Source organism: Lynx rufus, unplaced genomic scaffold, assembly GCF_022079265.1.
Source record: "Lynx rufus isolate CCGP_SWC_20201006 ecotype Redwood Valley unplaced genomic scaffold, mLynRuf1.p SCAF_8, whole genome shotgun sequence".
In the NCBI taxonomy this organism is placed as follows: domain Eukaryota; kingdom Metazoa; phylum Chordata; class Mammalia; order Carnivora; family Felidae; genus Lynx; species Lynx rufus.
In genome coordinates, this window is record NW_025814896.1 from 101,502,385 (window position 1) to 101,517,398 (window position 15,014).

The following is a 15,014-nucleotide window of genomic DNA, read 5'->3' on the forward strand; positions in this document are numbered from 1 at the left end:
GGTTACCCTACTCGAAAGAGTACATTGACATCATGTTCTTAGCAATTATATTTATCATTTAAAAATACTGTGTTAAACAAGTAACACATATACAAGAGATTAGTTTAAATAGTATGAAACTATTTTCCCAGAATCTTATCTTATGAATGGCAAAGCTGAGGTCAAACACTGAAAGAAATAATCTTTCTCTAACAACAAAAATATACTTCTACAATGACAAGCATCTTTGAATACATACATGCCACCAAACATGCATGTTTACAATGCTCTACAGCTTACACATACAAAAGTGTGTAATGTCACACACTCTTACCTCATTTAAGCACCACAATTTTTATTTTACAGAGTTGAGTTGAGTAAGTTGCCTAAAGAAACTAATATTTATAAAGTATTGTTCTAGGATGTATGATTAACAAATACAACCAACATAAACACAGACATTATGTCCCAGCAACTTCATGTTGTAGGACACTGGTTCTAAAAACATGCCTGTAGGGGCCCCTGGGTGGCTCAGTCATTGAGCGGCTCTTGGTTTCGGCTCAGGTCATGAACTTACGGTTCGTGAGTTCAAGCTCCGAGACGAGTTCTCTGCTGACAGTTCAGAACCTGGAGTCTGCTTCAGATTCTGTGTCTCCCTCTCTCTCTGCCTCTCCCCCACTCACACTTTGTCCCTCTCTCTCTCAAAAATAAACTTAAAAAAAATTTTTTTAAAACTTGCCCACAAAAGCTGAACAGGTGAGATCATTTATTAAAGGATTTCGGGGTTTGTTTGTTTCCATTATGGACAAATCTGTACTGGATACTGTAAAGCAATGCTTCTCAAACCTTAATATTCACACAAATCCCTGATTAACCTGTTAGAATTCAAATTAGGATTAAATAGGTCTTGGGTAGGGCTCCCGATTTCTAAAAACCTCCCAAGTGATGCTGACACTGGTCTGCACTTAAGTGTCAAGGTTGTAGAATATATAAGGAATTAACCCAGGGGTGTCTGGGTGGCTTAGTCGGGTAAGTGACCAACTCTCGATGTCGGTTCAGGTCATGATCTCATGGTTCATGGGATGGAGCCCAAGTCCAGCTCTGTGCTGAAAGCACTGAGCCTGCTTGGGATTCTCTCTCTCCCTTTTTCTCTGCCTCTTCCCTACTTGAGCTTACTCTCTCTCTCTCTCAAAATAAATAAACTTAAAAAAAAACCCATATATTTAAAAAAAAAAAAAAGAATTAACCCTAACTAGCACTACTAGCCAAAACTTTACAGCCTTTCATCTTCCATTACTCTGAAGTGAAACTATTATCATTCCCAGTTAATAGACAAGACTAAGGCACAGAGAAATGAACTTTCCCTAGATCACAATGCTTGGTCTGTGGAAAACCAGGGTTCAAATTTAGGAAGACGGACTCTGCAGGACCCTCTTAACCGCTACACATTATCCCGACATTATCTCCGTTAACAGGTAGACCCAGAATTCTAAGCCAGGTCCAGAGTTCTCCTCGGTACCATTCGCACGAGTCGGGTGCCTACTACAATTCATATGTCTGCAGTCAACATAACGCTGTAGGGCAGGGAGGGCGGAAACAGAGCCTCCCACTCAACGCAGCGGGACAGGTGGAAGGGGCGGCAGGTCCCTCCTCTTCCCGCAGCTGTGGCTGGGCTCCTGGAGGACCACTCTGCGGGTAACGGCAGGGCGGCCGATGGCCGGAGGCGGGCATTAGAGGCGGGGCGTCGGCAGGGAAAGGTTCCGGGCTGGATGTACCAACGCGGGCAGGGGAAGGGGTTTCCAGGGGCCAGGACCGCCTTGCTACCTCCGAGCCCTGTACCGAGGCTGAGAAATTCTTTATCTAGTCCCAGGCTGCCTTGTGGAGTGTTGAGGTAGCAGGGCTCTTTTTAGCCACGGCCGCCTCCTTAGAGACTCTTCCTCTGGCACCTCGGTCGAGTGGAAGGCCCCGGAAATGGGGGCCGAGTGGCACCTGGCCAGTGCTGCGAGGGAGAGGGGCCAGTCGCTTACCAACTCCACTACGCCCCACGCAAATCCCCCGACTCTTCTGCCGCCGCCGTAGCCCTTACCAGCTCTTTGGGCGGCTTCTCCTGGGTTTTCCCAAACAGCCCCATGGCGAATTGAACTCGTCTTGCCCCTTCTGGCTTTCCGTTCCCCGCGCCCAGGCAGGTCACGGATAGCCGCCTGGGCGGGGCGGGCGTGAGGAAAGGAGCCCAGACTCCCGGAGAAGGCAGCGGCCGCGAGAAAGGTGATGCGCATGCGTCCGGCTCATGCGCAGAATTGGGCCAGGCGCAGTTTCGTCAGAGAGGTTGTTGCAATTGCGCCCCTTCTGGGAGGGGATTTGTAGATGGTAGTGACGAGTTAGGCGTGTTTTTGTGGGGTGTGGAAGTGATTCCTTTGGGAGATACGAACTTACTAACTACATGTGGTGATTACAGCTGCTTCTGATACTTCTCTTAAACCTGTATGTTGTGGCACCGGAAGTCTATCTCCACCTAGACGAGGTACATTTACAACCACTTTTCCCACGGCATCACTCTTGAGTCCCCTAAGCGCGTAACTTGCGGCAAGCCAGAAACGACCCCTTCTTTCTCCCGCTAGACTTGTTCCTCCCTCCCGTCTGTTGTCGCCACCATCACCTAGTCACTCTAACCTGGGCATCACCTTCTCTACCCCCTTTACCAAGTACCAGTAATGGCAACCTTTCCATGTTTTTGAACTCCAGCACTCTCCTTTCCGCCCAAAGTGTCACAGCGTTTGTTCGGGCCATTGTTATTTCCAACGTGGATGATTTCTACCTGGCACTTGTGTGTCCGTCGTCTTATACTCCACATGGACCATGACCTTAATCAGATTCCCAAAGGTATCTGTGACTAAAATAGAGGCATTTTAGCCCAGCAATCTGATTGAACCTACACAGTGAGCTGATGGTTGTTGTCATTACCTCACGTCATCGTGGAGAGCCATTCATTTAGTGCCACAACCTCATATTCCCATCTCTGGTGGTAAATGGTACAACCACTTTGAAAACGTTTTGATAATTTCTTAAAATGCTAAACATACACCTATCTTACGCAATTCCACTGCTAGCGGGTTACCCAAGAGTAGAAAAAGCAAATGTCTTTACAAAGACTTGTAAATGGGTGTTCATAGCACCTTTATTTGTAATAGCCAAGAACTGGAAATAATCCAAATGTCCATCAAAAGATGAATGGATAAATCAGTTGCGATAGATCCATATAATGGAATGCTGCTCAGCAATAAAAATGAACAAACTTGATACATGCAACAATATGAATCTCAAAATAATTATGCTGAAAGACAGTAAAAAAAAAGTAAATACTACATGATTACATTTATATAGCATTCCAAAAAAGGTGAACTAATCTGTAGTGACAGAAAGTGGCTCAGCGGTTGCTAGGGGACGGGTTGTTAGGAAAGAGGCAGGAAGGAGGGATTAGAGACACATAAGGAAGCTCTTGGAGGTGATGGATATTCTCTTGATTGTGGGGATGGTTTCACAGATATATATAATGTCAAAACAAATGGGTACTTTAAATATGTGCAGTTTATGTCAATCATACTTAAATAAAGTTCTTTTATTTTTTTTTTTTTTTTTTTTTTTTTTTTTTTTTTTAATGAAGTTTATTGACAAATTGGTTTCCATACAACACCCAGTGCTCATCCCAAAAGGTGCCCTCCTCAATACCCATCACCCACCCGCCCCTCCCTCCCACCCCCCATCAACCCTCAGTTTGTTCTCAGTTTTTAACAGTCTCTTATGCTTTGGCTCTCTCCCACTCTAACGTCTTTTTTTTTTTCTCTCTTCCCCTCCCCCATGGGTTCCTGTTGAGTTTCTCAGGATCCACATAAGAGTGAAACCATATGGTATCTGTCTTTCTCTGTATGGCTTATTTCACTTAGCATCACACTCTCCAGTTCCATCCACGTTGCTACAAAAGGCCATATTTCATTTTTTCTCATTGCCACGTAGTATTCCATTGTGTATATAAACCACAATTTCTTTATCCATTCATCAGTGGATGGACATTTAGGCTCTTTCCATAATTTGGCTATTGTTGAGAGTGCTGCTATGAACATTGGGGTACAAGTGCCCCTATGCATCAGTACTCCTGTATCCCTTGGGTAGATTCCTAGCAGTGCTATTGCTGGGTCATAGGGTAGGTCTATTTTTAATTTTCTGAGGAACCTCCACACTGTTTTCCAGAGCGGCTGCACCAGTTTGCATTCCCACCAACAGTGCAAGAGGGTTCCCGTTTCTCCACATCCTCTCCAGCATCTATAGTCTCCTGATTTGTTCATTTTGGCCACTCTGACTGGCGTGAGGTGATACCTGAGTGTGGTTTTGATTTGTATTTCCCTGATAAGGAGCGACGCTGAACATCTTTTCATGTGCCTGTTGGCCATCTGGATGTCTTCTTTAGAGAAGTGTCTATTCATGTTTTCTGCCCATTTCTTCACTGGGTTATTTGTTTTTTGGGTGTGGAGTTTGGTGAGCTCTTTATAGATTTTAGATACTAGCCCTTTGTCCGATATGTCATTTGCAAATATCTTTTCCCATTCCGTTGGTTGTCTTTTAGTTTTGTTGGTTGTTTCCTTTGCTGTGCAGAAGCTTTTTATCTTCATAAGGTCCCAGTAATTCACTTTTGCTTTTAATTCCCTTGCCTTTGGGGATGTGTCGAGTAAGATATTGCTACGGCTGAGGTCAGAGAGGTCTTTTCCTGCTTTCTCCTCTAAGGTTCTGATGGTTTCCTGTCTCACATTTAGGTCCTTTATCCATTTTGAGTTTATTTTTGTAAATGGTGTGAGAAAGTGGTCTAGTTTCAACCTTCTGCATGTTGCTGTCCAGTTCTCCCAGCACCATTTGTTAAAGAGGCTGTCTTTTTTCCATTGGATGTTCTTTCCTGCTTTGTCAAAGATGAGTTGGCCATATGTTTGTGGGTCTAGTTCTGGGGTTTCTATTCTATTCCATTGGTCTGTGTGTCTGTTTTTGTGCCAATACCATGCTGTCTTGATGATGACAGCTTTGTAGTAGAGGCTGAAGTCTGGGATTGTGATGCCTCCTGCTTTGGTCTTCTTCTTCAAAATTCCTTTGGCTATTCGGGGCCTTTTGTGGTTCCATATGAATTTTAGGATTGCTTGTTCTAGTTTCGAGAAGAATGCTGGTGCAATTTTGATTGGGATTGCATTGAATGTGTAGATAGCTTTGGGTAGTATTGACATTTTGACAATATTTATTTTTCCAATCCATGAGCAGGGAATGTCTTTCCATTTCTTTAAATCTTCTTCAATTACCTTCATAAGCTTTCTATAATTTTCAGCATACAGATCCTTTACATCTTTGGTTAGATTTATTCCTAGGTATTTTATGCTTTTTGGTGCAATTGTGAATGGGATCAGTTTCTTTATTTGTCTTTCTGTTGCTTCATTGTTAGTGTATAAGAATGCAACTGATTTCTGTACATTGATTTTGTATCCTGCAACTTTGCTGAATTCATGTATCAGTTCTAGCAGACTTTTGGTGGAGTCTATCGGATTTTCCATGTATAATATCATGTCATCTGCAAAAAGCGAAAGCTTGACTTCATCTTTGCCAATTTTGATGCCTTTGATTTCCTTTTGTTGTCTGATTGCTGATGCTAGAACTTCCAGCACTATGTTAAATAACAACGGTGAGAGTGGGCATCCCTGTCGTGTTCCTGATCTCAGGGAAAAAGCTCTCAGTTTTTCCCCGTTGAGGATGATGTTAGCTGTGGGCTTTTCATAAATGGCTTTTATGATCTTTAAGTATGTTCCTTCTATCCCGACTTTCTCAAGGGTTTTTATTAAGAAAGGGTGCTGGATTTTATCAAAGGCCTTTTCTGCATCGATTGACAGGATCATATGGTTCTTCTCTTTTTTTTTGTTAATGTGATGTATCACGTTGATTGATTTGCGAATGTTGAACCAGCCCTGCATCCCAGGAATGAATCCCACTTGATCATGGTGAATAATTCTTTTTATATGCTGTTGAATTCGATTTGCTAGTATCTTATTGAGAATTTTGGCATCCATATTCATCAGGGATATTGGCCTGTAGTTCTCTTTTTTTACTGGGTCTCTGTCTGGTTTAGGAATCAAAGTAATACTGGCTTCATAGAATGAGTCTGGAAGTTTTCCTTCCCTTTCTATTTCTTGGAATAGCTTGAGAAGGATAGGTATTATCTCTGCTTTAAACGTCTGGTAGAACTCCCCTGGGAAGCCATCTGGTCCTGGACTCTTATTTGTTGGGAGATTTTTGATAACCGATTCAATTTCTTCGCTGGTTATGGGTCTGTTCAAGCTTTCTATTTCCTCCTGATTGAGTTTTGGAAGAGTGTGGGTGTTCAGGAATTTGTCCATTTCTTCCAGGTTGTCCAATTTGTTGGCATATAATTTTTCATAGTATTCCCTGATAATTGTTTGTATCTCTGAGGGATTGGTTGTAATAATTCCATTTTCATTCATGATTTTATCTATTTGGGTCATCTCCCTTTTCTTTTTGAGAAGCCTGGCTAGAGGTTTGTCAATTTTGTTTATTTTTTCAAAAAACCAACTCTTGGTTTCGTTGATCTGCTCTACAGTTTTTTTAGATTCTATATTGTTTATTTCTGCTCTGATCTTTATTATTTCTCTTCTTCTGCTGGGTTTAGGCTGCCTTTGCTGTTCTGCTTCTATTTCCTTTAGGTGTGCTGTTAGATTTTGTATTTGGGATTTTTCTTGTTTCTTGAGATAGGCCTGGATTGCGATGTATTTTCCTCTCAGGACTGCCTTCGCTGCGTCCCAAAGCGTTTGGATTGTTGTATTTTCATTTTCGTTTGTTTCCATATATTTTTTGATTTCTTCTCTAATTGCCTGGTTGACCCACTCATTCGTGAGTAGGGTGTTCTTTAACCTCCATGCTTTTGGAGGTTTTCCAGACTTTTTCCTGTGGTTGACTTCAAGCTTCATAGCATTGTGGTCTGAAAGTATGCATGGTATAATTTCAATTCTTGTAAACTTATGAAGGGCTGATTTGTGACCCAGTATATGATCTATCTTGGAGAATGTTCCATGTGCACTCGAGAAGAAAGTATATTCTGTTGCTTTGGGATGCAGAGTTCTAAATATATCTGTCAAGTCCATCTGATCCAGTGTCTCATTCAGGGCCCTTGTTTCTTTATTGACCGTGTGTCTAGATGATCTATCCATTTCTGTAAGTGGGGTGTTAAAGTCCCCAGCAATTACCACATTCTTATCAATAAGGTTGCTTCTGTTTATGAGTAATTGTTTTATATATTTGGGGGCTCCGGTATTCGGCGCATAGACATTTATAATTGTTAGCTCTTCCTGATGGATAGACCCTGTAACTATTATATAATGTCCTTCTTCATCTCTTGTTACAGCCTTTAATTTAAAGTCTAGTTTGTCTGATATAAGTATGGCTACTCCAGCTTTCTTCTGGCTTCCAGTAGCATGATAAATAGTTCTCCATCCCCTCACTCTGAATCTAAAGGTGTCCTCAAGTCTAAAATGAGTCTCTTGTAGACAGCAAATAGATGGGTCTTGTTTTTTTATCCATTCTGATACCCTATGTCTTTTGGTTGGCGCATTTAAGCCATTTACATTCAGTGTTATTATAGAAAGATACGGGTTTAGAGTCATTGTGATGTCTGTATGTTTTATGCTTGTAGTGATGTCTCTGGTACTTTGTCTCACAGGGTCCCCCTTAGGATCTCTTGTAGGGCTGGTTTAGTGGTGACAAATTCCTTCAGTTTTTGTTTGTTTGGGAAGACCTTTATCTCTCCTTCTATTCTAAATGACAGACTTGCTGGATAAAGGATTCTCGGCTGCATATTTTTGCTGTCTAGCACCCTGAAAATCTCGTGCCAATTCTTTCTGGCCTGCCAAGTTTCAAAAGAGAGATCAGTCACGAGTCTTATAGGTCTCCCTTTATATGTGAGGGCACGTTTACCCCTTGCTGCTTTCAGAATTTTCTCTTTATCCTTGTATTTTGCCAGTTTCACTATGATATGTCGTGCAGAAGATCGATTCAAGTTACGTCTGAAGGGAGTTCTCTGTGCCTCTTGGATTTCAATGCCTTTTTCCTTCCCCAGTTCAGGGAAGTTCTCAGCTATGATTTCTTCAAGTACCCCTTCAGCACCTTTCCCTCTCTCTTCCTCCTCTGGGATACCAATTATGCGTAAATTATTTCTTTTTAGTGTATCACTTAGTTCTCTAATTTTCCCCTCATACTCCTGGATTTTTTTATCTCTCTTTTTCTCAGCTTCCTCTTTTTCCATAACTTTATCTTCTAGTTCACCTATTCTCTCCTCTGCCTCTTCCATCCGAGCTGTGGCGGTTTGCATTTTGTTTTCCATTTCCTTTAAAGCGTTTTTCAGCTCCTCGTGCCTGTTCATTAGTCCCCTGATGTCTGTAGCAAGAGATTCTCTGCTGTCCTGTATGCTGTTTTCCAGCCCAGCGATTAATTTTATGACTATTATTCTAAATTCACTTTCTGTTATATTATTTAAATCCTTTTTGATCAGCTCATTAGCTGTTGTTATTTCCTGGAGATTCTTCTGGGGGGAATTCTTCCGCTTGGTCATTTTGGATAGTCCCTGGTGTGGTGAGGGCCTGCAGGGCACTTCCCCTGTGCTGTGGTGTATAACTGGAGTTGGTGGGCGGGGCCGCAGTCCGACCTGATGTCTGCCCCCAGCCCACCGCTGGGGCCACAGTCAGACTGGTGTGTGCCTTCTCTTCCCCTCTCCTAGGGGCGGGATTCACTGTGGGGTGGCGTGGCCCGTCTGGGCTACTTGCACACTGCCAGGCTTGTGATGCTGGGGATCTGGCGTATTAGCTGGGGTGGGAAGGCAAGGTGCACGGCGGCAGGGGGGGCAGGCTTAGCTCGCTTCTCCTTAGGTGATCCACTTCAGGAGGGGCCCTGTGCAGCCGGAGGGAGTCAGATCGCTGCCGGAGGTTTGGCTCCGCAGAAGCACAGAGTTGGGTGTTCGCGCGGAGCGAGCAATTTCCCTGGCCGGAGCCGGTTCCCTTTGGGATTTTGGCTGGGGGATGGGCGGGGGAGATGGCGCTGGAGAGCGCCTTTGTTCCCCGCCAAACTGAGCTCTGTCGTCCGGGGGCTCCGCAGCTCACCCTCCCTTTGTCCTCCGGCCTTCCCGCTTTCTGAGCAGAGCTGTTAACTTATGACCTCCCAGACGCTAAGTCGCGCTTGCTGTCGGAACACAGTCCGTCAGGCCCCTCCGCTTTTGCAAGCCGGACTCGGGGGCTCTGCTTGGCCGGCGAGCCGCCCCTCCGCCCCGGCTCCCTCCCGCCAGTCCGTGGAGCGCGCACCGCCTCGCCGCCCTTCCTACCCTCTTCCGTGGGCCTCTCGTCTGCCAATAAAGTTCTTTTAAAATAGCAGTACAAATTCAGTGTAAAAACTAAAATCCCACTCTTACTTCCTCAGGGGAAAAGGTCTCAAAGAACCTTATAATTAAATTACTATAATTATAGATAGTATGAATTCTTTGAGATCTTCTCCTTTGGAGAATATGCTTTCACATATTTTTACTTAGTTCGGATCATATTATACATATTCTTTTCCGATCTCCTTTTAAAAATTTTTTATATAAATTGTCATTGATGTTAATATTTATAGCTGAGGACTGGGTGTTATACATAAGAGATGAATCACTGGTATGTACTCCTAATTCACTATTGCATTATATGCTAACTAACTTAGAGGTAAATAATTAATTAATTTTAAAAAAAGAAAAAATTTTAAATCATTAAAAAAAAAAGAATGGTTTACCTGATGGTAGACATTAGCAAGTGGTGGTCCCAATGTATTAAAATGTATTATATTAAATTGGTTGCTTTTCATAATAATTAACTAAATTAATAATAATAAATTCATAATAAATAAATATTAAAATAATAATTTTATTTTAAGTTACAGATGTCTTAATAGTTAAAATATATTTTGAAAATGAAATTCAGATCAAACATTTTATTCCACCCCTGAAGCACAGGGAAGTTTTAAAACCATTCCACCAGACTCATAAAACCGAAGGCAGAAAATACCTTTTACTCATCTCTGTCTCTTCAATACCAAACACAATAGTTTGATGAATGAACATTGTTAATTGAAAGTGTGGAAAAATTGATTTCTAAGCCCTAAAGTAATCTTATTAAAAATTCATCTGTGTTGATAAAAAAAAATTATAGTTGAAGGATAATTTGGTGGGAATGGACTAAAATTTATTTAACCATTTTCCTATTGTATGAGATTAAGTGGTTTCTAATTTTTCCTTATTAAGTAATAAACATAGATACAGCTTAAATTGTAAAAATACTACCATTGCTGTCTACACAGGTTGCACGGTTTTCAACTACCAACAGTGTATGAGAGCATCCTATTCCCTAAATCCTTGCTAACAATGAGTATTATCAATATTTTGCAATTTTGCCAATCTCATGGTATAAAATATTGTTCCTAATTTTCATTTGTATGATTACTAGTCTAGATGATCATCTTTTTGGTTTTTTATTGGATATTTGAATTTCTTCTGTAAATTATTTCTTGTATCCTTTGCCCATTTTCCGTTGAATTGTTTTCCTCTTTTCCTTCCCTCCTTGTTTCAATGTGAGGGAAACATTTGAAAATGAGAAATCTATGGAAATGTTTTTAAAGTTTCCTTCACCATATCCCTCCTCCTCTTTTTTTCATTTTTTTTCTTTTTGAATGAACCATAAGGCAGAAATTTTTCACATAAGAGGACACTGAACTTCCAATTAGTCAACAATATTTATCAAATACCTACTATGGGTCAGGGATTCTGTAGGCTCTAGGGAAACTATAGTGAACAAAAAAGAACTTCATACAATCTGGTGAGAAGGACAGGTATTAAACAATGGTGATCCATAAAATTAAGTGAATTACTACAAATGTGCAAAATTCTGGCCATAAGAAGAATATGGTGATCAGTGAATCTTCCCTGAACAGGTTATACATAAGTGAGCCTTGCAGGGTGAACCAGCAGAAATATGAGGAGAACCCAGTACAAAAGAAACAGCATGTGCCTAAGAGCCTTCCCAGTTTCTGGGTGTAGGCTTGGGACCACAGACACTTCAGTTCCTAAAGCTGCACTTACCTGAAAATTGGTTATCAAGGGCAGAGAGGCCAAAGGGAGCATGGAGAAAGGTTCGATTGGGCATGTGGCATCCAACTAAAAGAGCCCATAGCTACAGACAGAGCCCTATAAACACGTTGATGCAGTTGTTCCTCAGTGACTAAAAGGGCACTGTGCATCTTCCACGCATGTTCCAGGCTCCAACGTCAGAGCAACATATACTCTATTTATGTCCTGATATTGCCGTGGCACTGGACAAAACTGTGGCTGTAGGTTGTCCTTCATACATGGACCTCAGGAATTACGCACCAGATCCTCCCACCTGCTAAGAATCACATCTGAGGGGGTGGGAAGAACTAAATGAGCAGGCATTCTAGCTCTTCACTCCTGCCAAACACAGCAAGTGTTTAACAGGATCACACTCCCTTGCCATATGTTCACAAAGACGTTTATTCACACACAACTTCAAAGGTTTTGTGTGAATTCTCCTGATCCCTGAAAAATATTATAAATAGATGCATATCCTTGACTTGAAAGATACTGCAATGCCTGATGCTTTAAATATTTCCCTTGAATTTGAAATGAAAAATAGAAAGGACTGTTTTTCCTTCATTCTCCAGTTTGTCCTTGCTCATTTCTGTAATGTTTCCCATCTTAGGGAGCATTGTGGCTCAGAACTGTTCCCCATTCACCGGGTAGATTGTTAAATGAAATGCCCTGGGCAAGAAAATCACAACCCAATTCCTAGCAGGAATTTTGGCCTAATAAAACCAAGATACACCTTGTTTTATACAGCAGATGGATTCTGAAAATATTAGATATAAACTGGCTTCTGGAAAACTGAATTCCCTCCCATGACTTATATAATAATTTTGGGATGGATTTATCTGAATTTCTGATGAATCTTCATCTCAGGGGCTCCTAGCCACAGCCTATGAGTTGAAAGAAGGTAAAGGAAAACCTTGAGTCATCTTTCCATTTCCAGCATTCCTCCGCCAACCTTACGAAAACCCTGTACCAGTTCCCTAGGGCTGCTATAACAAAGTACAACAAACCAGGTGGTTTAAAACAACAGAAATGTATTCTCCCACTGTTCTGGTGTTTCGAAATCCAAAATCAAAGTGTCAGCAGGACTATGCTTCCTCTGAGACTCTGGGTAGAATCCTTCCTTTCCTTTTCCTAGGTTCTACTGAGAGCTGTTGATCATGGGCATTCCTAGGCTTGCAACTGCATTACTCCAATCTCTGCCTCGTCATTAAGTGGCGTTTATTAGTCAGCTTATGCTGCTATAACAAAATGCCATAAATGGGGTGGCTTAAACAACAGAAATTTATTTTCTCACAGTTCTGGAGGCTGGAAGTCTTAGATAAGTGACAGCATGGTCAGGTGCTAGAGAGAGCCCTCTCCCTGGTTTGGACTTCTTGCTGTGTCCTCACATGGTAGGCAGAGCAAGCTCTAGCATCTCTTCTTTTATTAGGGCACTAATCCCATCATGAGGTCCCCACCCTCATAATCTCATCTAAACCTAATGATCTCCCAAAGGCTCCCTCTCCAAATACCAACACATTGGGGGCAGGGCTTCAACATATGCATTTTGGGGGTGACACACTTCAGTCAATAGCAGTGTTCCCTCTGCATCACTCTTCCTTTTCTTGTAAGTACACCAGTCACATTAAGGGCCCACCCTAATCTACCACCACACTGTCCTAACTAATTATATCTATAATGATCCTATTTCCAAATAAGATCACATTCTGAGGTACTAGGGGTTAGGACTTCAATATATCTTTTGAAAGGGTACAATTTAACCTACAACAATCCTCATTTATACACAAGCCCCCACCCCCACTTTTGAGAAGAAAGAAGGTGATAGAGGGTGGAAGGAGACTGGCTAGGTGAATCCTTTCAAAATAAACAAACTTCTGTCTTCTATGAGTGGCCCCAAAGTAGGGACAGTTTCCACTTGGGAAAGGTAAGTAAACATCTGAGGCCTGACTCGAACTTGGAGGATGTACTCTCCCTGCGGAATCACAGTAACCACTGCAGCCACTGCATATTGCCATCTAAAGCACCATTTCCACCATTAAAACTCCTGTCATGGGAGATTCACGTGCCTTTTCTTATTTCCTCACAGCACAGCAGAGACAAAGCCTGAACTTAAAGAAAAATCCAGCTGGAATATTTAAGCAATACTTTACTAAAATTGCCAAAAATTGTATCAGAATATCAGAATTGGAAAATAGCATGTGACTCACACATTCAACATGATGTTAGACTGGATATTCTGGAAAAACTCACTACAAACACATAGAAAGTCTTGATAAAATATAACCAGAATTATTTTATGTGCATGGTTGATCTCAAAAAAAGAGAAATTAGTAATTTCCTCCAATAACAGAAACTTAGGACCCTGTTTGTGTGTTAAAAAAAAAAAAACAGGGGTGCCTGGTGGCTCAGTCGGTTAAGTGTCTGACTTCAGCTTAGGTTATGACCTCATGGTTCATGGTTTGAACCCCACATTGGGTTCTGTGCTGACTGCTCAGAGCCTGGAGCCTGCTTCAGATTCTGTGTCTCCCTCTCTCTCCCTGCCCCTCCCCCATTTGTTCTTTCTCTCTCTCTCTTTTAAAAATAAACAAACATTTAAAAAAAGAAAAAACCAGGAGTGCCTGGGTGGCTCAGTCGGCTAAGCATCCAACTTCAGCTCAGCTCATGATCTCACAGTTTGTGAGTTCCAGCCCCAAAATAGGTGAGCTCGAGCCCCACATCGAGTGAGCATGAGCTCTGCTTCAGGTGAACGCTGCTTCTCTCTCTCTCCTTCTCTGCCCTCGTGGGATTCTCTCTCTCTCCCTCTCTATCTCTGCCCCTCACTCACTTGCGCCCTCTCTCTCAAAAAAATAAATAAAAATTTAAAAATGAAAAACAATATAGCTTATAGATGGCAAAGTGCATAGGTCTTAAGTGTATGATCTGATGAATTTTTACATATGTATATATATGAAACTACTATGTATATCAATATTTAAAACATTTCCAATATCTTAGAAGGCTCTCTCATGCCTGTTTCCAGTCAATACCCACCAAAGAGAATCATTATTCTGACTTGTATCTCCATAGATTAGTTTTATCTCTTCTTGAACATCACATAAATGAAATCAAATTGTAGGCTCGGTTTTAATAATTGAGCAGAGGACCAGGAGGCAAGGCTTTTAAAGGCTGGGGAAAATGCGGAAGCAAAATTAAGACCTCCTGAAGATGAGAGCCTTGAAGACTTCACCCTCAATGAAATTACAGGATAGTGGGGGGAAAAATCTATCTGCTAGTGAAGGGGGCTAAGAAGAAATGTTTGTTTCAGGCCAAATGCCTGGTGAAAAAATAAAAGTAGAAGGCTTCCTTAAGGAGCTGTAATTATAAGGCTGCCTTCCTGTGGGTTTAAATTTATACTACTTCCATAGTGTTGCAAATCCCAAGCCTAGATATTAATTTAAACAGTTCCTAATTTAAACTGTTGATAACTTCATGGTGACCTGAAGGGAGAAAAAAACAAACTGTGAACTTGTAATTATATACCCTGTTAAATTATCCTTCCAAAATTAGGGCAAAATAAAGACATCTTCAGGAGGAAAAATAACAACAGATCAAAAAAATCCACCAACCAATAGATCAACACTAAACAAAATTCTAAAGAATGTGCTTTACAAATAACAATGATCTCAAAAAGAAGGCCTTAGATACAAGAAGAAATGATCACAAATAATTTAGTGAACATGTGTTAATCTGAAAAGAGTTGACTCAATAAACAATAATAATATTGATTTTGGGGAAATTAAAAGAGTAAAACTAAAACATCCCATAATTGTAATATGAAAAA

General features: G+C 41.4%; 1 protein-coding gene across 3 annotated transcripts in view; it reads right to left on the reverse strand.

Moving 5' to 3' along the window:
* LOC124504093 (E3 ubiquitin-protein ligase RNF103) overlaps positions 1 to 15,014 on the reverse strand; it is a 114,930-nt gene that overhangs the window by 54,776 nt on the left and 45,140 nt on the right. Inside the window, exon 1 of one of the 3 annotated variants that reach the window (XM_047069411.1) lies at positions 2,066 to 2,205. The exons of 1 other annotated variant lie outside the window; for it this stretch is intronic. In XM_047069411.1, the coding sequence (XP_046925367.1) occupies positions 2,066 to 2,110 (45 nt within the window). In that variant the 5' untranslated portion in view covers positions 2,111 to 2,205. Of the gene's footprint in view, positions 1 to 2,006; positions 2,031 to 2,065; positions 2,206 to 15,014 lie in introns of those variants that run through there. One more of the 3 variants, XM_047069412.1, reaches the window with a different exon arrangement.